The sequence below is a fragment of the Cadophora gregata genome (genome assembly GCF_030347475.1).
Source record: "Cadophora gregata isolate MNR1 chromosome Unknown scaffold_17, whole genome shotgun sequence".
Lineage (NCBI taxonomy): Eukaryota > Fungi > Ascomycota > Leotiomycetes > Helotiales > Ploettnerulaceae > Cadophora > Cadophora gregata.
The window spans coordinates 186,413-205,865 of NW_026695940.1; the positions used below are offsets into that span (position 1 = coordinate 186,413).

The 19,453-nt window shown below is 48.3% G+C and overlaps 8 protein-coding genes across 8 annotated transcripts; 6 read left to right on the forward strand and 2 right to left on the reverse strand.

Moving 5' to 3' along the window:
• Positions 1-256: 256 nt before the first annotated feature.
• Positions 257-1,606, forward strand: ONS95_005891 (uncharacterized protein; the record flags this gene model as incomplete). The annotated part of the gene is made up of 4 exons (XM_058499326.1): positions 257-642; positions 699-901; positions 948-1,378; positions 1,427-1,606. 4 exons carry the CDS (start codon positions 257-259, stop codon positions 1,604-1,606), a joined length of 1,200 nt encoding a protein of 399 aa, XP_058350370.1.
• A 972-nt stretch (positions 1,607-2,578) lies between these two features.
• Positions 2,579-4,267, forward strand: ONS95_005892 (uncharacterized protein; the record flags this gene model as incomplete). The annotated part of the gene is made up of 1 exon (XM_058499327.1): positions 2,579-4,267. The coding sequence occupies one exon, from the start codon at positions 2,579-2,581 to the stop codon at positions 4,265-4,267; it is 1,689 nt and encodes a 562-aa protein (XP_058350371.1).
• A 495-nt stretch (positions 4,268-4,762) lies between these two features.
• Positions 4,763-5,474, forward strand: ONS95_005893 (uncharacterized protein; the record flags this gene model as incomplete). Its single annotated transcript, XM_058499328.1, has 3 exons — positions 4,763-4,871; positions 4,970-5,252; positions 5,318-5,474. The coding sequence occupies 3 exons, from the start codon at positions 4,763-4,765 to the stop codon at positions 5,472-5,474; spliced, it is 549 nt and encodes a 182-aa protein (XP_058350372.1).
• Positions 5,475-5,730: 256 nt separating this feature from the next.
• Positions 5,731-6,501, reverse strand: ONS95_005894 (uncharacterized protein; the record flags this gene model as incomplete). The annotated part of the gene is made up of 1 exon (XM_058499329.1): positions 5,731-6,501. One exon carries the CDS (start codon positions 6,499-6,501, stop codon positions 5,731-5,733), a length of 771 nt encoding a protein of 256 aa, XP_058350373.1.
• A 188-nt stretch (positions 6,502-6,689) lies between these two features.
• On the forward strand, positions 6,690-8,408 carry ONS95_005895 (uncharacterized protein). Its single transcript, XM_058499330.1, has 3 exons — positions 6,690-6,928; positions 6,979-7,078; positions 7,135-8,408. The coding sequence occupies exons 1-3, from the start codon at positions 6,767-6,769 to the stop codon at positions 8,010-8,012; spliced, it is 1,140 nt and encodes a 379-aa protein (XP_058350374.1). The 5' UTR covers positions 6,690-6,766; the 3' UTR covers positions 8,013-8,408.
• Positions 8,409-8,789: 381 nt separating this feature from the next.
• ONS95_005896 (uncharacterized protein) lies at positions 8,790-14,876 on the forward strand (the record flags this gene model as incomplete). The annotated part of the gene is made up of 7 exons (XM_058499331.1): positions 8,790-8,967; positions 9,264-9,359; positions 9,414-10,653; positions 10,720-11,732; positions 11,780-13,672; positions 13,723-14,393; positions 14,454-14,876. The coding sequence occupies 7 exons, from the start codon at positions 8,790-8,792 to the stop codon at positions 14,874-14,876; spliced, it is 5,514 nt and encodes a 1,837-aa protein (XP_058350375.1).
• Positions 14,877-15,318: 442 nt separating this feature from the next.
• On the reverse strand, positions 15,319-16,644 carry ONS95_005897 (uncharacterized protein; the record flags this gene model as incomplete). Its single annotated transcript, XM_058499332.1, has 1 exon — positions 15,319-16,644. The coding sequence occupies one exon, from the start codon at positions 16,642-16,644 to the stop codon at positions 15,319-15,321; it is 1,326 nt and encodes a 441-aa protein (XP_058350376.1).
• A 606-nt stretch (positions 16,645-17,250) lies between these two features.
• ONS95_005898 (uncharacterized protein) lies at positions 17,251-18,423 on the forward strand (the record flags this gene model as incomplete). Its single annotated transcript, XM_058499333.1, has 1 exon — positions 17,251-18,423. The coding sequence occupies one exon, from the start codon at positions 17,251-17,253 to the stop codon at positions 18,421-18,423; it is 1,173 nt and encodes a 390-aa protein (XP_058350377.1).
• Between the last annotated feature and the right edge of the window lie 1,030 nt (positions 18,424-19,453).

Sequence of the window (19,453 nt, forward strand, 5' to 3'; positions counted from 1 at the left end):
GGCGATGCTGTTGTTGATGAGGTATTGATAATGGCCTTGCTTGGAACTACTGTGGAGGTGAAGATATGTATGGGCTCGGTTGGACTTTCCGGAAGCGGTTCACCCTAAACCCCACTCTCCTCTGGCGGTAGCCATCTGGGACTTGATAACATCTCAACCAAGGAACTTGATGGATATTTAAACCTTCTCCCTGATCATGTTCTGTTTCAATCCTCACAATCATTCCAATTGATACTTTCACCATATTTTAGACATAATGCGTTATCTATTAATCCAAATCGCGGCGTTGAGCTCGCTTGCCACAGCATCCAAGCAGAAGCCACTCGGCAATGACCCATCATCCAACTTCATAAAATCCTCAATATACGGTCGTAACATTGATATCTCGTCGCTTTCAGAGCCAGTCACTTTACCGCCCTCATATCAATACCGGGAGCAAGATGATAGTTTATTTGGTGGTATCAACACTTTTGCCCATCTCGACTTCACAGAATGCACGAAACTCGAGAACAGTGGGACATTTGACATTGGAATAGTAGGCCATCCGTTCGATCTAGGTGTGACCTATCGACCTGGAGCGCGGTTCGGACCTAATGGAGCAAGACAAGGAGCACGGAGGCTGTCACCAGAAGTTGGCTATGAGTACGTCACGTGTGGTTTCTTGTTTTGGTGTGGCATGGGAGACTGATTCTTGATAGTATGGATCACCCTGGAATCAATCCATTCAGGAATTGGGCTAAAGTGGTTGATTGCGGCGATATATCAAACACGCCATTTGATAAGCTGGTGGCAATTCATGAACTTGAAAAGGGGATGAAGGCGATCAACGATCTTAAGCCAAAGAACGAATCTGCTGGAGATGCAGTGAGACTTATTACCATTGGAGGAGACCATACTATCAGTAAGACTCAAATCGTGCAACATATCTCACATGCTGATGGAACAAGCTTTACCCATCCTTAGAGCTCTCCACTCAACATGGGGTCGTGTTGCAGTCCTGCACTTCGACAGCCACCTCGATACTTGGGATCCAAAACAGCTTGGTGGAGGCTTAACCAAGCAATCTGAGGTCAATCATGGCACTATGCTTCACATAGCACATGGAGAAGGTCTGCTTTCAAACAACAGCAATATGCATCTTGGCTCTCGCTGTACGCTGGTCGACAAGCACTACGATTTAAACAACGATCTCCGCTGCGGGTTCAGCTACATCCGTGCTCGGGAACTCGATAAGCTTGGAGTAGACGCAGTCGTCAAGAAGATCGTTGAGAGAGTTGGTGATGAGTTTGTCTATCTGAGTGTTGATATTGATGTGCTGGATCCTGCTTTTGCTCCTGCAACAGGGACGATTGAGCCCGGTGGATGGACGACTAGAGAGGTGAGTTCTTCTGCGATTATGTCGCGATGTTAAAGACTAATCAAATAGTTGCTGGCAATCATCAATGGACTCTCGAACGCTGGTTTGAAGATCATTGGATCTGATGTTGTTGAATATACGCCGATATATGACAACGCTGCTGAATCGACAGGCATCATGGTCGGACAGATCATTTTTGAAATCCTGCATTGGATGGTCAAAGTTCCAGTCAAGAAGCCAAAAGCATAGTTTGCGTGGCCTAGACTTTGAATTATACCGAGCTGGTAGAAGTTTTTGAGAAAATTTGAACAAATTCAGACACAGATCTCAAGAGAGTTGAAACCACGGGAAGTGTTCGAGAGGAGGTTGCAAGACATGTAGTACAGTGTAAGATGATCTCAAAATACCTCATAGTATCCTTTGAGACACATGTAATGGTAATTCAAAGCTCACATGCTACTCCTTCCTCTGCTTCACACATACCTCGGAATCGGCCTGCATTTATTCCGCCACAAAATCGTATCCCGCCTACCTAGCTTTGGGCCTCTCTGGATCTGCAAGAGTTCCTGAAAATCCAAGTATTGACATTCGCACTACCTGAGGGACGAGGATTACCCGAAGAGGTGTGGGAACGGGATCGGCACTCATTTAGTGTTGATGAAAAGTGCGGGGTGGATACCTCGGCGAGTTGGCCGCCTCTGTTGTGCCTAGGGATCTCCTGCCAGGATTTGTATTATTCCAGTCTTGACATCAGTTGTGTAACCTGAGCCGGGAGTCCTGCTGTTTCGTTCAAGTTGATTTTTGGTTGTCTGATGATTAACGATGTCCAGTTGCTTGGCAGCAAAACACATTTACCAAGACCTTGAGCTTGGACTCAGTGATGTCACTCCAGGTGTCCCTTTTTGGACCATGGTAATTGCATGTGGAGCACATGAAAATTGATTCGTTCCCACAAGTGTGCGAGACTAGTTGAAGTACATGGCTTGTCAAGCTTCGGCTTCTATCTAGTCTGTCGATCTGACCTCGTTCTGGGAGGTCAACACCGACCGAGCCAGAAAATGTCTGGGGAATATCCACCCCTTGGTGTGGAGACGGTTCTTCAACCCTGAGATATATATGTACCAGTCATCTGCAATATGTTTAGGGAATGCAAGGTTTCCCCAGATTCCTCCAGCGACTTCCGATTCGTAGGTGAACGGACGATCTTCTTTGTTCCACAACATGTTGTCCCTCATCAGCTTGGCAACATGCCTCCTACCTTTCACTCTTGCGGCTCCAGCAGAGGAGAAGCGTCAATTGCTACCACCGGTTGTACAGCTTGAGTCTGCAAGAGTGGTTGGATCCAGCTTTCTCGGCGTCGACTCGTTCAAAGGAATTCCGTACGCTCAACCTCCTGTAGGACAGCTCCGTCTCAAGCCTCCACAACCTCTTACCAAGAACCTGGGAACAGTCCAAGCAACTGGAATTCCACGAGCTTGCCCCCAATTTCTCACTTCGACGAACTCATCCTCCATTCCTTTCGATGTCTTGACTGAGTTGCAAAACACGGGATTCTTTCAAGCTGTCTCCAATGCTGGCGAAGACTGTTTAACAGTCAATGTTCAGCGACCATCTTCCGCGAAAGCAGGCTCGAAGCTCCCGGTTGTGTTCTGGATGTACGGAGGTGCTTTTGAGTTCGGGTCGACACAGACATACGATGCGAGCGAATTGATCTTGACATCGATCGCACAGCAGAAACCCATCATCTACGTCTCAGTCAACTACCGCGTAGGAGGTTTCGGCTGGCTTGGAGGCAAGGAAATCAAAGCCGACGGGTCTTCCAACCTAGGTTTCCTTGATCAACGTGCAGGCTTGCAATGGGTTGCAGACAACATTGCTCAATTTGGAGGTGATCCTGACAAAGTCACTATCTGGGGAGAGTCAGCAGGCAGTATCTCAGTGTTCGGACAAATGGCTCTTTACAGCGGCGACAACACTTACAAGGGCAAGCCACTCTTCCGAGGAGGAATCATGAACAGTGGTAGTATTACACCTGCCGATGCAGTCGACGGTCCTAGACCCCAAGGCGTCTACGACGCAGTCGTCAAGGAAGCAGGATGCTCAGGCTCCGCAGACACACTTGCCTGTCTCCGCAGTGTCGACTACCTGACCTTCCTCCGCGCCACGACATCCGTCCCCGGTGCATTTGATTATCAATCCGTAGCGCTTTCCTACGTCCCAAGGCCAGATGGGAAAGTCCTCGCCGCGTCTCCCGAGATCCTGGCGTTGAACGGTCAATACGCCAAAGTCCCCTTCATAATCGGCGACCAAGAAGACGAAGGAACTCTATTCTCACTCGTACAATCCAACATCACAACAACAGAACAACTAGTCGACTACCTCGTCGACGTCTTCTTCTACGACGCAGACCGCGCTGAAGTCGAGGCTCTAGTCGCTACATACCCCGATGATCCCTCCGCCGGTTCACCCTTCAACACCGGACCACTCAATAACGTCTATCCACAATACAAGCGCGTGGCTGCCATACTCGGCGATCTAGTCTTTACGCTCACCCGTCGTGTCTTCCTCCAAGTCGCAAGCCAGGTCAATCCCGACGTACCGACATGGTCGTACCTCGCCTCATATTTCTACGGTACGCCAGTCCTGGGCACGTTCCACGCATCCGATATCCTGACTACTTATGGGATCGCTCCTGGTATTCCGTCGAGCTCGATTCAAGCGTTCTATATTTCGTTTATTAATACTTTGGATCCGAATGTTGGGACTGTGGGATTGCCGAAGTGGCCGCAGTGGAAAGAGGGGAGGGAGTTGATGCATTTTAAGGCGTTGAGTAATGAGATTTTAAGGGATGACTTTAGGGAGGATAGTTATCAGGTTATTCTTACCGGTGCGGGGAGGTTGAGGATTTGAGTGTAAGATACGGACTATTGTGGTGGAGATGAAAAGCGATGTGAAGCGAATGTTGACATGCAGCACAGCTCTTAGCGACTGCGCGTGGGATTAGGATTCCGAGGAACGTCAATTATGAAAAATGTTGGGCGGCATATTAAGAACCGAGAAACAATCAAAGAGTACACATAATGCTTTGAAACTTCTGTGCTACCTTAGGTCTGACTTGTTTGTAAGTGAGAATTAATTACATCACGTGCCATGGCGGGGTATTTCCAAAGTGGGGTAAACACTTCCCTCCATCTTCACAACTCCACTTCCTAAGCACGCGATTTCATATTGTAATTGCTCTTTTTGTGTCTAATTACAATCTGGCGGCGAAGGCTCAGATGCTCCTCGGTCTCATACACAATCCATGATTTCAATCTTCTCTTCAGCCTTTGATCTCGTCCATCTATAGAACTTCACTCATCCTGGGTCCGATAGCCGATCAACATTCAAAATCAAACATTCAAGATGGCAGAATCAGGAGCTCCAACAGCTCCTCCATCAGACGATTGGAAACATACAGGCGTACGAGTCATACCAGCTGACAGCTTAGACTCCAACACAGCACAAACACCTGGTACTTCCTCCCTCTCACCCCTCCTCCTCCTCAATTACCACCATACTACAATCCAATCATTCCAAGATAACACACAGCCAACCACTAACGCCACCCAGGCATGTCCCGCGCAGCAGCAATAAACTTCGCGCGAGTAGGCGCCCAGAAACTCTGGGCCGGCACCGTAACCATCGACGCAAACGCCAAGACAGGGGCCCATCACCACGGACATCTCGAGAGCGTGATTTACGTCTTGAAAGGCAAAGCGAGGATGCGGCGGGGCGAGAAATTGGAGTTTACGGCTGAGGCTGGGCCGGGAGATTTCATTTTCGTGCCGCCGTATGTGCCGCATCAGGAGATCAACGCCTTGGAGGATGAGAAGCTGGAGTGTGTTTTGATGAGGTAGGTTGAGCTGGGGTCTGCGAGTGGAAGGAATTGCGGGAAGTGGAATACTGACGTGTGTGTAGGAGTGATGGGGAGGCGATCGCGGTTAATTTACCGGATTTGAAGCCGGTTGAGACTCCGGAGAGTGTGAAGTGGATTGATCCTACACATGCGAATTTACCTGACCATGATCATCACCATGAGCACGGGCATAGTCATGATCATACTCATAGTCATTGAATGAATACAGTGCTGATTAGACAGCGCGAACAACACCTTGAGGGTTTCAACTCGGTTGAAGTAGCAATGCTAGAAGATACATTCTTCTACAAGCTGCTCAAAATACTGTCCACTATTTTGCCACGCTTCCTGGGCATTCAATTACTGCCTCAAAAGATCTAGGCAAACTTTCTCTACAATCTCTGTCTTCCAATATACACCCTGTGAACCAACGGAGATGATTGAAAGTGCTTGGGCCTCGAAACGGATATGCTGATCACATGGCATGTTCCAAGAGCAAGAGATCGCTCACTGCCTCCTCTGCTGACTGATATTTGCCAGTCCAACAGTTTTGAACCACGTTTCCGCCTAGAGATGCATTTAATAGAGGAAACTTGGCCTTGCGATACAGCTCTTCAAATATGGCTTCGTCGTCGATAGTATCGTACTCTGGGTATGGTCTGTGTCCAGTCATAATGAAATAGATCGTTGACCCGAGAGCGAAGATGTCTGTCTTCGTGTCTGCGTAGTCCTTGTCACATCGAGGCTTATAGGATTCGGCATTTTCTGAGGCTCCTCCAGATACAAGGACCTCTCCATTCGGACTCAACAGCCGACCTTGGAAATCGCACAACTTGACATGAAATTCAGCGTCCAGAAGAACGTTCCGAACGTTGATGTCACAGATCAGAACGTTCTTCTTATGGACATACACAACCCCTTCAGCAGTTTCTCGTGCAAGCCGGATTCTCTCCTTCACTGGCAAATCTACTTGTTGAAGATGTCTCTCGAGCGTTCCGTTCGGCGCATATTCTAGAAGCAAACCATCCTTGTGCCGACCTTTGAATGCGATGATCCGGTGATGTTTGCCAAGATGCTCTAAAATTTGGGCTTCTACATCGAGTGCTTCGCAGCCAGTTCCCTTGATGTGTGGATATTTCAGGACTGTGGAATCGTTGATTGACCCGATGTAATGGCTACCTCCAGTTGTGATGATATGCTGCACCCCGTCAGGAAACCAAGCTTCGACATAAATATCGCCATCCATGGTACCTGTTATAGTATGGTGAAAACGATGTGAGTCCAATCAAGTGTCAGCAATGAAACATCTCCTCCATGGAGCGTACCTAGCAGGAGAAGAAGCTGAAGAGGGGGTGGGGTTGATCACGTGCCTTGCTGCTCACAATGAAACGCCTCTTGTTTCAAGCCTGTCCCAGGTCCCAGAAGAGCCTCCTCTCTCAGAACCACATCCTCATCGTTCTGTATCCGCTATTCATGTTCTCTTGACCAATATAGCTACCTACCTGCCAAGCATGGCGGTCTCACACTCTACGCTGTACATCTCGCTACTAATGTTGACTTTTGGAGGGGCAATCCTCGCTTGTGGGACCGCCAGCCACAATCCCGAGCTTCTGCGACGCGACTCCTGCGCAGTTGATGCTTCAATGTTTAGTGCTGGACATATGTGTCTATCTGTAAGTTTTCGCGCGTCGAATTGTGCCTTGGTAGCTAACCCTGCTGCTAGCAAGGACCAAAGCTCGGTTTTGGCGAGAATGCTAGTGTCACTAGAGACCAGATACCTTTCGGGGTCGGGTTACAACATACGGAAGAAGATTCAGCAACACGTGAGTATTCCCGTTCGAGAAGAATCCCCCTATACAAACTTCTAACACTTATGTAGCCTCCTCACCACTCTATGATGTAGTTCCTCTCCCTGGTAAAGGCCTCGGGGTAATCGCCAAAGTCCCCATTCCCCGCGGCACGAAAATCATCATCGAAGCCTCTCTCGTCACAGTCCCAATGCCCTCTCTCATCCCCGGCCAAGGTTTCCCTCTAGCATCTATGCTCACCTCCCTGACCACATCCTTCTCTTCCCTCTCGCCCGCCTCCCAAACCACATTCCTCTCCCTACACGATCACCGCTTCCCGGGCGACGAAGAAGCCAACCAATCTCACCTCCTCACCATATTCCGCAGTAACGCGTACAACACTGGTACGTCAGAAGTAGGACTTTTCCCGCTCATTGCAAGGATCAATCATTCTTGTAGACCGAACTCGGTGAATTATTGGAGTGAGAGGTTGGGGAAGAGGGTTATTTATGCGGGGAGGGATATTGAGGTTGGGGAGGAGATTACGGTGGCGTATATTCCGCTGTTGAAAACTTTGAAAGAGAGACAGGCTAGGCTGGCGCAGTATGGGTTTGTGTGTGGTTGTGAGGCGTGTAAAGATGAGAGTGCGGGGAGTGGCAAGAGGAGGGGGAAGATTGCGGATTTGATGGAGGTTTTGGAGGGGAAGGTAGAGGTTGGAAGCCAGAAGGCGGAAGTTAATGAGAGATTGGCGAGGAGAGCCGAGAAGTTGGTGGGAATGCTGGGGGAAGAGGGATTAGTTGATTATTGGGCGAAGGCGTACAGGTTTATAGCTGTTTTTGAGGAGAGGGCGGGAAATTTGGAAAGGGCGAGGATGTGGGGTGAGAGTGTCGTTCAGGAGTTGAGGTTGGCAGAGGATTCTTCGGAGGAGATAGATCGAGCACATACATTTCTTGATGAATTGAAAATATAGAGATAAATGTCTCTATTAAGAACGCTACGATAAATTAATGCACCCAAGAGATTCAACTGAAGTTCCGAACCTGGAGACGCGATAATAGACCGTGAATTGTAGGACTGTGAGACCAGATTTGTCTCATGAAGATAATATTCTTGGGATGCCTTAATAGCCCTTCCAAGACCTCTCTGAGATGCGCGAGCGATACTGGGTAACTGATGTGTATATGACAGGTCCGTTTATAGTTGCGAAAGAAATTTCCGAACTATGTTGGTTACGAGGCAATACAAAAAATATATGAATTGAGGCATAATTGAGCGATTTGATGATGACAGTACATGACTCTAGAATTCTTGATTCTATGTCAAGAGTAGAGTAAAGGAGCAGATTTGGATTATTACATGGGTATTGTCAAATTGGCTTGCAGAAGAGAAAACGAAGGTCATGCTGTGGGGAAAGCTGCGGGACGGACAGACCCTTGCCAAGACTTTAAACCACTCGCTTACAGCCCACTAGCCCAACCAAGTCTAGCGCGGCCATCACATGTCGATAAGGTTAGCGGGGTTATTTATCTGTCTGTCTGTTTGCCTGTTTCGAAATTTTGACAAGAAACACCATAAAACCACAAACAATTCCTAAGATTGTACCAACACCGTTGACAGAGAAATTTCGCCGCGATCCTGAAGAACCAGGACCACCGGGCAATATCACTTCATTTCGGGGACTAATTTGAGAAGATTAACGACAGCAAGGCGAGAAGAGCAGAAACGCGTCTAGGCACGCGCCGTGACGATGGCGGGGGAATTGGAGCGCCAGGAGGTGCCCAACGACGGCATCCTGAGCTGGTATGACCGCACTAGACCTATGTGGATCGACCTGGTTGGGGATTACGCTGGAAAAGAACTCTTTCTGGTCGAAGGAGACTCATTACTTCGAGAGTGTTTCGAGGACGAGAGAATAGACTTCGCTGGTAAGTTCTTGGTGACTCGCGTTCCAACATACCTAGCCAGGCCCCAGATCTCCAATTTGGTTACTTCATGCCTCAGCTTCGCCACATGCTTTCTGGCCGTCATCCAAGCTTCGATGTGGTGATGGGAGCTTCTTCCTCACAAGAAGGTTACGATAGGGTGGGATGTTGTTGGGACATCTTTCTTGGGTCATCACATGACTGAATTGTTTTGGGGCATGGCGTTTTGGAGTCTTGAGCAGCTCAACACATCGGATAGTCTATCTCAAATGGTATAAGCCAGCTAATCGGTTTTCCAGGTGGATTTCAGATATTACATGCGGTGTATGTCGTCGAACGATTTCTCGCAGACTTGATCAAGAGACATTGCCAGTTCCACATTGCATTCTTTGAAGGTAAGCCTTACCTCTTTACTTCAATACCCGAATCCTAACTAACATCATCGGTAGAAAATGCACAATTGTGTATCCCACCAGGTGTTCCAGCAGAAAATGAAGCACGGTACCTTCTCGCCAGATCAGTCATCAAACGTCACTTGACCCGACATCTCCCTTCTGAATGTCCAAATGTAGTTATCAACACTTTCCCAGCTCTAGAGTCCGAATCGTTCCAAGAATACTTACATTCATCGCCAGTTCATTTTGTCATGGCACATGATGGATCTCGAAGAGAGTCGAAGGCTGAAGTTACTGGGAACAACCGGAACGAGAAGGTAGCCAAAGGCTCTTTACGCACGATCATTTGGTGGTTCAACACACACAAGCTGAATGTTGCGCTCATCAACCGGATTGAATTCCGAGACTCGAAGGTCTTCACGATGATTGTTGAGAGTTTCACTGCCTCAAGCAAATTGAAGCTAGCCATGGCAGCAGACCTCGTCAAAGGGGCCCAAGCAGCCAAGACGTTGCTCAAGGGATCGAGTGTGACCGAAGCCTTAGACGCAAAATCAACGCTGGAGCCATCAGTCGTGGCAAAGCTCAGTGATGCTTTCTCAGATGAAGATTTGAGCGAAAGTTATTTCCTTGCTATTTACGGTGTCTCGAAGATTCTTCGGCAGGGGGATTCGGACATTTTCATGGCTTCTGCGTTCATACTTCACAGCATTGTCTTGAAGCATATTCCATTGTCACAGAGAAGACTGCCATTGGTCACGTTCGATGAGGAGTTTGAAGAAGAAGTTGACGAGTACATTACCAGAATCTCGAATATTTTCAGGTTCGCTGTAGAAAGTCCAAAATTGAACGAGTTGATGGACGAGGAAGAAGTCGAGACAGATGCCATAGACTTGATTGACGGCCGTTTGCTCCGAGCAGTGATCCAAGCAATGTGCGACAAGTCTTTTGACCGTGCTCTGCCCAAGCCACTCCAGGCAGATTGGAAGGCTGTATCGGCTCTGGTGAAGGAACTGGCAGGAGCCGATCTGTCTTTAGAAGGAAGCGAGGATCCCGAGTCTTCCGAAACTACGGCAACGCCAGACGACTTTCAATCAACATCCGAAGATCTCGCAGTTTTGTCATTCTCAAACCCTGTGTTTGACAAGCATCTGGAGTGCATTCATGTCAAGGCAGATGCATCGCTCCCTGCTCGTCTTGGCGCTCTGAAGATCTACCATGAGACTTCTCACTGGCATAATCACCGAAAACCTCTAAATCCAAAGTACGCCCCTGCAGCGAAGGTATCAAAATGGCGGTGAGTTATGGATAATTGAGAATTGTCTAAGCTTCCTTGTTTTCTAGCGCTGCTAATGATTGATAGCAACCCTCTCCGTACAAACCAGTTCTACATGAACGAGATGACCTCATACGCAGCCAGTCTGACAGGAGCCAAGGGCAAAGCGTTGGACGCTGAAACTATTACAGTGGGACCGAAGGTGCTTGTCAAGATTGCTGAGGAGAAACCCGAAAAGCCTTCTGCGAAGTCGAAGAAAGAGGAGCCGGAGCCTAAGGCGCTAAACAAGAAGGGCGCCGCGAAGAAGGGTACCAAGGCTGCAGCCGCGGGACTATCGAAGAAAGACCAGATGATCGCAGATAATAAGGAGCGAAAGGGAGGGAACGAAGCAGAAAAGGCTCTCAATGCCTGGACAACTGTTATGAAGGGTATTGAAGTCATATCAGATGACCAAGATCGGTACATCAAGACCATGGAGTATCTCAACGGCCTGGACTCCGCGAAGTCGACTTATCTCGAAGCGGAAGTCTACACGTATATTCTGCAGTCTTTGCTTACCTGGTGGTCAACATATTGCAAGGCAGAAAAGAAGCCGCAAGGATACCACGTTGTGGCCCTCATCTGGACTACAATTCGGTCGTTGTGTACGTCGAAGGCACCAGTCTCGAAAGAAATCGTCCAAATCATGACCAAGATCTGCACTTTACTGGGCATCACAGATGCATTGACAGGCTTCAACCCCACTCCAGTTGATCGAAAGTTGTCCTTCAATTTCAAATTTCCGCTGCAGCAGAACCTGCGAATTGTCGGGACCCAGGCAGAGTTTCAACTGAACTACTGTGGACCGTATATGGACCGTATGCTCGATGCCAAGCCTGACCCACGCGTGTCCAGTTTCGTCCCTGATGGATGGCAGAGAGACGTTCTTGATCAGCTTGACTCGAATAAGAGCGTCTTCGTTGTTGCTCCTACTTCCGCTGGAAAGACATTCATCAGTTTCTACGCAATGGAGCAAGTCTTGAGAGCGGACAACGACAGTGTCCTTGTTTATGTTGCACCAACTAAGGCATTGGTGAATCAAATTGCTGCTGAAGTTCAAGGTATGTTCTTCCCCGACGCCATCAACCAGCTGGCTAACATAATAAAGGTCGATTCTCCAAGAAATTTCCTGTCCCTGGTAAGGGTGTGTGGGCAATCCACACTCGTGACTACCGTGTCAATAACTCTACCGGATGCCAGATTCTCGTCACTGTTCCACATATTCTCCAGATCATGCTGCTGTCTCCATCCAACGCAAAATCGTGGGCACCAAGAGTTCGTCGAATCATCTTTGATGAAATCCACTCCATTGGAAATGCCGAAGACGGTGTTGTCTGGGAGCAGCTTCTTCTGCTGGCTCCATGTCCAATTATCGCCCTTTCAGCGACAGTCGGAAACCCAGGAGAGTTCAATGAATGGCTTACTGAAACACAAAAGGCTTCTGGATCAGAGTTGAAGATGATTCAACATGGTACTCGATACTCCGATCTGCGAAAATACATGTACGATCCTCCCAAGAGTTTCAAGTTCTCTGGACTTGGCAAATCTTTCGGCGTTGGGCTTGGTCTTGATGGTTTGGTTGGATTTAATGCCTTCCATCCCGTGGCCAGTCTTGTTGACAAATCTCGTGGGATGCCAGACGATTTGGCTTTCGAACCTCGTGACTGCTTGACTTTGTGGAAAGCTATGGTCAAATTTCAAACTGCAGATTACAAAGTGCCAGAATCTTTGAATCCAGAGAAGGCTCTTCCGCCCTGTGTCCGCAAAGCTGATATCTTTGCTTGGGAGAAGGCATTGAAGAAAGTCTTGATGCAGTGGATGGCAGATGGGAATTCACCCTTCGACAAAGTTGTTCAAGTATTGAGCATTCCAGCTCCGATCGAGGAGGCGGTAGATCAAGTTCCATCCTCCACCGCATCGTCTATCACGGATAGTGACAATTTCGATACCCTAGACTTGAAGTGTACCACCCTACCGTTGCTTTATCAACTACACAAGCGTCGCGCTCTCCCAGCCATCCTCTTCAACTACGATAGAAATCAGTGTGAGGAGATCGCAGAATCAGTGTTGAAGCAGCTCGTCGACGCAGAAACGAAATGGAAAGAGGGCCCAGCGTGGAAGAAGTTGATGGAAGGTTACGAAAAGTACCAAGAGTTGAAGGACAAGAAGTCCAGAAAGCCTGCGAAGCCAGTAAAGAAGGCCAAGAATGATGACGATGAGGGCGGATCCAAGACCGATCGAATGCGTGAAGAGTCCTCGGACGGTGCGTCCATCTATGATCTATTCGATCCTGAGGCACCACAGCCCGAATTCTCCTTCGCCAACCCAAAGCAGCTTCAAAAGGCAGAGTTGGACGAATATGTGCGCTCTCTTCGTTGGAAGCACATTCGAGAAGAGCTCATTGACTTGCTGAAGAGAGGAATCGGAGTTCATCACGCTGGTATGAACAGAAAGTACAGACAGTGTGTTGAGATGCTGTTCCGCAAGGGTTTCTTGCGAGTTGTCATCGCCACCGGAACTCTCAGTTTAGGTATCAACATGCCTTGTGCGACAGTTGTTTTCAGTGGAGACTCAGTGTTCTTGACTGCTTTGAATTTCCGTCAAGCAGCCGGTAGATCTGGTCGTCGTGGTTTCGATCTCCTAGGTAATGTTGTGTTCCAAGGTTTGTCCGAGGAGCGAGCTAGCCGTCTTTTGAGCTCCAGACTTCCCGAGATGACAGGCCATTTCCCGATTACCACGACTCTTGTTCTTCGACTCTTCACTCTCTTGAACGATTCCAAGAGCTCACCATATGCTGTCAAGGCCATCAATTCTCTTCTATCACAGCCGCGATTATACATGGGTGGACAGAGCTTCAAGGAGCAGGTTCTTCATCACTTGCGATTCTCTATCGAGTACTTGCGTCGCAACGAGCTTTTGGGTCCAAAGGGAGAGCCAGTCAACTTTACGAGCTGTGTGTCTCATCTGTACTTTACAGAGAACTCAAGTTTTGCTTTCCATGGTACCTATGTTCTCCAAAATTAATCAGGAACAACGCTAACTATCTCACAGCACTCCTGAAAGGCGGCTACTTCCACGTTCTGTGCGCCGACATCGATACCAAGACGGATGTGGTTTTGCAGACAATGATTCTTGTGCTCAGTCACCTTTTCGGTCGTCGTGTAACTCGCGAAGTTGACGACCCCGAAGAAGCTGAGAAGATCAAGCGTTCGCCCTCAATTGTCTACCTTCCACCCATGCCAGAAGATGCCGCCACCATTCTCCGAAAGCACAACAAGGACACACTTGACATCTTCACGACCTACGTCAAGACCTTTGCTGCCCAGCACGTCAAGGACGATGAGCGATACTTGCCACTTACCCATACACATGTCGGTCTTGCACCTCCTCCTGTCAACGGAGCAAACGGAAAGGCAGTCGCCAATGGCAAGACCAACGGCGTCAAGGCCGAGGAATCTGTTGTTGGTTTCCTTCCAACCCTACCCACTCCTCATGCTCGTTCAGCTTTCGTGGCTCTTTCTGGATTAGGTGATGACTTCACAACCATCGAGGATCTCTGTACTTCCACGCGCGAAGGCGTGTTCCTTGAATCGGCTGTCATTCCCCATCTCGAGCTTCATCCAGACGAGACACGAACTCCGTTGAATGCGTATCTGTTGGATTTCTTTATGCATGGGTCTATCGTTCCTCTCGAAGAGGCAAATGGAATTCGCAAGTCTGATGTAAGTCCTTCACGCCTTGGCCTCAATCTTTTTACGACTGTATACTGACGAAATTTCTAGGTCTGGTTCGTCCTAAATGACTTCTCCATGGTCCTCGCAACCATCGCCACATCCCTCGCCCTCCATCTCGGTCTCGGCAGCGACGCTGACCCCGAAATGCTCGACGTGATGGGCTCCGGTGATGCCGCCGAGAACGACGAGGATGCCGAAGTAGCCGCCGCAACAGTCGCCGAACCGACCGTCAACAATGCGTACAACTCAGCACCCGCTCAGCCTACTTTCGTGAAGAAGAAGAAGGTCGTTGATGATTGGGATGCGGGAGAGGATGCGCTTGTTGCTGAGGAGGAGTACCTCAAGGGCGAGGGCCTGAATGGGACAGGTGCGACGGACGATGAAGAGTATGATAAATTGATGAATGTCTACAAGGCGTTCAGAAAGTTGAAAACTGAGTTTGATGAGAAGTTCAGAGTCATCTGGGCATAGATATCTTGCTTCTTGTTTATTCTTCTGGATGGGCGAATGCGTTGGAGTTAAATCCTTGGAGAAACAAAATGAGCAAGTGTTGTGGCATAGATTGGATGCGTATGGTATGAGAAATGTCTTTCTTTTGTCTTGGGATCCGACATCTGCATGGATCTATTTGCATGAATGCATTGTTGGGGACGTTTCCATGAATAGATAGAAAATTGGCCATAGAGGTTACACACACATACATACATGCATGAAATAGATTGCGGGAATCAAACAAGCTTGTCATCTCTGACCGATATGCCCTCGAAGCTCTCGTTACTTTCGATGTGTATATCATTGCCCACAACTTTTTCTGATTTCTATATCGCGACTTGTAAGAACATACTGCGAATTACACCAACCGGTCATCTTGGTCCATGATATTCATCCATCGCTAGCTGTACGTCAACACAATTCACATTCTGACAACGACCTTCCCGTCTGTCTTCCCTTCAATCATCATTTGAAAACCCTCAGCCGTCTGCGCCATGGGCAAAACAATCCCAATATGCGGCTTGATAGACTTGGCCACCACAAAGGCAATCAAATCCTTGTACTCTTCCAACGTGCCCAGGTACGCTCCCTTGACGGTCAATTGCTCAACGAAAACATGCGATAATTCCATAGGAACGGACATTCCAGAGTGGCCACCGCATGTAACAACAGTACCGCCACTCTTTACAGAGTTGATACTGTGCTTCCAAGTCACCTCACCGCTTGTATCAAATACCGCATCCACCTTCTCAGGTAGTGTCTCGCCCGACTCAAAAGCTTTCTCAGCTCCAAGCTTCAATCCTAGTTCTCGCTTGGCGGCTGTTCGACCAGTACACCAAACCCTCATACCAGCCGCGGACCCAAGCTGAATCAACGCCGTAGTGACGCCTCCAGATGAGCCTTGGACCAACATCGTCTGTCCAGCCCTCAATCCAGACTTAGTAAACAGCATACGGTAAGCCGTCAGCCACGCAATACCCATCACAGCAGCAGCTTCCGTGCCCATCTCCTTCGGCTTAATCACGACATTGCGTTTCGGGACATTCACGTACTCAGCCAAAGTGCCGTTGACTTTCTCACTGAAGACATGTCGTTGAGGATCGAGTGTCTCGTCGCCTTTGAAATCTGCATCGCCCATGAGAGGGAAGATGAGGACTTCAGTGCCGTCGGGAAGTGTACCCGTGCCTTCGCATCCGAGGATGAGAGGTTGGGTGAGGGGCTGTGAGATGAAGCCGCGCATGGTGAAGATGTCGTGGTAGTTGAGCCCGACGGCTTGGAGCTTGACTTTGAGCCAGCCTTCTGGGACCGGCTTCTGTGGTCGTTGGGAGAGATGGATTGCTGAGATTGGGTCTTGATCATTTGGTTTGGAGATCGAGACGGTGTTCATGATTGGGTTGTGGGATGTGATGGTGAGGGCGGTGATGAGGTTGTCTGTGAGGGTGAAGTCGAAGTAGAGAGGGAATGGATCCGTGATGTTGTAATCTGCTTCAAAATCTCCGTCCATGATCAAGTGTATGATTGTATGTTCTCCGAGGGTCACTCCGCTCTGGATGTCAATTGTGGCACCGTGGCCCACGACGCCATCGTCGTGCCATTTTCTGAGAGCTTCAATGCCTGACTGGAATGTTCCTTCATCGTTGAACACGATATTTTCGGAGAAGCTGGCTACAAAATCATGGGTTGACTTTTGCGTTATAGCATCCAGACAAGCAGCCACTGGAGCAGGGAGTGTAGAAAGAGCAAACATATTGCGGGGTTGATTTGGTGTTCGAATTGGTTGTGATGAAAGGCAAGTTGGATTTGTTTATTGAGACGGGAAATTAGAAGACACTCAAAGCATGTGGAGAGGTATATATGTGAACGGACGTGATAGAAAACATTCACCAAGTCAGACCAGATTATTAGAAGAGAATTCTCCGCAATCCCGCCAGCATTGATAACTGTGCCAAGCTGGCCATCCTGGCGGATTTCTGGCAGTTTGAAAGCACATAGTAGGATGATACTCCATATATGACCCAGTTTGGTATGTATTTCCAGGTATCTTGCGTCGGACTTTGATTAAAGTTGGCGTGGAAAGATGGAGTCGAGGGCGGAGTTTGGGAGAATTCTTCGAGTTCAGCCGCTTTGTCAGCTGCCAAGCGCAAACTCCGCGGAACTCCACCACCTCACAATTCCCACGTTTGTCTCAAATCAAGTGCCACTTTCTTCCCGGTAGATTATGTGATTCTAAAAGAAGAGGTTATCCCACGGAGAGTGCTTAGACTTCACGTACGTAGCAGTCTAATGCCTATATCATTTAAGCCTTCAACTCCGCAATGCCAGCTCCTACCAGATGATCTCCACCATTTCCACAATGACAACTGGTGTACCTAGGACGAGGCAAAAGTCTTGCGTAGCATGTGTTGCGGCGAAGAGGAAATGTGATCAAAGCTCACCATGTGCTCGATGTGTATCGAAGTCCATGGCATGCGAATACAAGCCGGGTCGTCGCCGACAAACGAGGGGAGTCCGGGAAGTTCCATTGCCATCCGAGATCATTCTCAGCGACACGCCAATGGATTTGAGGTCTCCGCTTACACACCACTTAGAAACAGACACAAATACTGATCGTACGTTGTCGTTGGCTCTGTTGGACACCACTGGAGTCGCGGACCCCAGTCCTGGCACGATCATTGACGATTCTTTCTTCATGGCCTTCGACAATCGAGGCCTCGCTGATACTTACCTGGAAATCGGTGTCATGGATCGAGAACGTATTGCATATTGTGTTCGATGTTTGAAATCTTACCCATTATCGCTGGCTCACACCGGAAGGACTACATTCATACACCCGCAGAATTATCGACCAACGATGCCAAAATCTCTCCAAGATGCTATATCAGCGTCTTCTCTCTACATTAACAAAAATGAGTTGAATGAGGCCATGGTATGGGAGATCATTACTACCAAGGTGACCCAACTCACAGAACCGAAGCCATATTGGACTGTTGCAGAACACTTGGCATGCGTGCAAGCTTTCGTCATATTCCAGATCATCAGCTTGTTCGACGGAGATATCAAACAACGGTCTGATGCGGAACAGCAAGAAGAACTCCTTACCTCCTGGACTGACAGCCTCGCCGCAAGAACAGGAGTCACGTCGTCCTCGTTGAATTCAATTGATCGCGGTTGGGAGACCTGGACGTTCGAGGAAGCAATTCGCCGCACAATCATAGTGTCGAGAACGGCACAATCAATGTTCGCCATCCAGCGCCAGGGATTCTGCACCATGGTCGGTGCTGTGACTGAGATCCCGTTCACTGCACAACGTAGGCTTTGGGCAGCGCCGAGTGCTTCGTATTTTGTGAAAGCTTGCAAAGAAACGAGATGCCTTTGGGTGGAGAAGATGGATCTGGATGAGATAATGGAAAAAGGTCTCGTAGAGGATCTTGATGAGATTGCGTGGTTAATGTTGGTTACTTACACAGGCGTCGACGGGGCGAACGAGTGGATAATGAGCAAGGGTGGGTCAACATTGATTGAATGATGGACAAGATCTGAGGTACTCTCTGTCTGTCAGCCTTGATGGTGAAGTGTGCATTACACGTGATGGCACAAAGGGCCACCACGGCCGAATGGCATAAAAAATGCTGTAAGGGTCACTAGCTACATTTATAAAGACAAAGGTGTTGTCATGAACAAGTTCCAACCCTGTTTGCATGTGATTTTAAGCTGACTCGTTACCTATACAGATGACTCCTCATCCGGTGGTCTTTCGCACGCAGTTCTCGCTTAGAGTAGATGCCCGCCACTACCAAACGTTCCTATCAAGCAAGCGCATTTGTAATCAGTCTGCATACCCACGTGTCTCAAGCTATCATCTATTCTATCTTAAATAGAGTTGAACGTTATATATAAGTAGTCCTAGTTATTACCGTGCTTCGTCACAATGGCGGGGATAAATAGCCAGAGGATGTATTGAAAAATTTTGTCCGACTTGTTGACGTTCTAGTCACGGAATTCGTCACACAATCAAAATTGGACTTGGAAATAAGTACGTTATCTGAGAATACTGTGGCAGGGCCACCTGATTTTGATGCTTGGCGTACCTAGTGGGGGGAGGTCACGTTACCAGTGCAGCTGTGCGGTGGTACGTGGAGATTCTGAACTGTCACTCCTTTACAACATCATCATCAACACACCACTTGGAATTATCACAATTATTACACTCTTTATAGAGATTCTATCTAATCCATTCTCTTCTCCACCCCTTATTTGACAAATCCCGTACTTTAGATATGAGATATCTCGAGATTTGTCCGATCCGCTTCTTTGTATCAAAGTACTCCTTGTGCCTTGAATTGCTACCTCTCTTGTTGTGTGGGTGTTCGGGTCGCGGCCCGCCACAATACTACTACATGATTGAGATTCCGTGTGAAATCTAACACAGATGCAGGAACTAGGTCGAAGCACTAAGTTACGACAACCAGCTGGGTTGAAACGACAACATGGATATATGTCTTGAAAAGCGAGTCTTTGAATTCGTCGGCATTACCAGCCACCATCAGCTACAACAA

Excerpts from the sequence above, each read along its gene's own strand:
- ONS95_005895 (XM_058499330.1), top strand. The coding sequence starts at position 6,767 with ATGGCGGTCTCACACTCTACGCTGTACATCTCGCTACTAATGTTGACT. Across the intron at positions 6,929-6,978 it reads CTGGACATATGTGTCTATCT|CAAGGACCAAAGCTCGGTTT; the intron begins GTAAGTTTTCGC and ends CCCTGCTGCTAG. Across the intron at positions 7,079-7,134 it reads GGAAGAAGATTCAGCAACAC|CCTCCTCACCACTCTATGAT; the intron begins GTGAGTATTCCC and ends ACACTTATGTAG.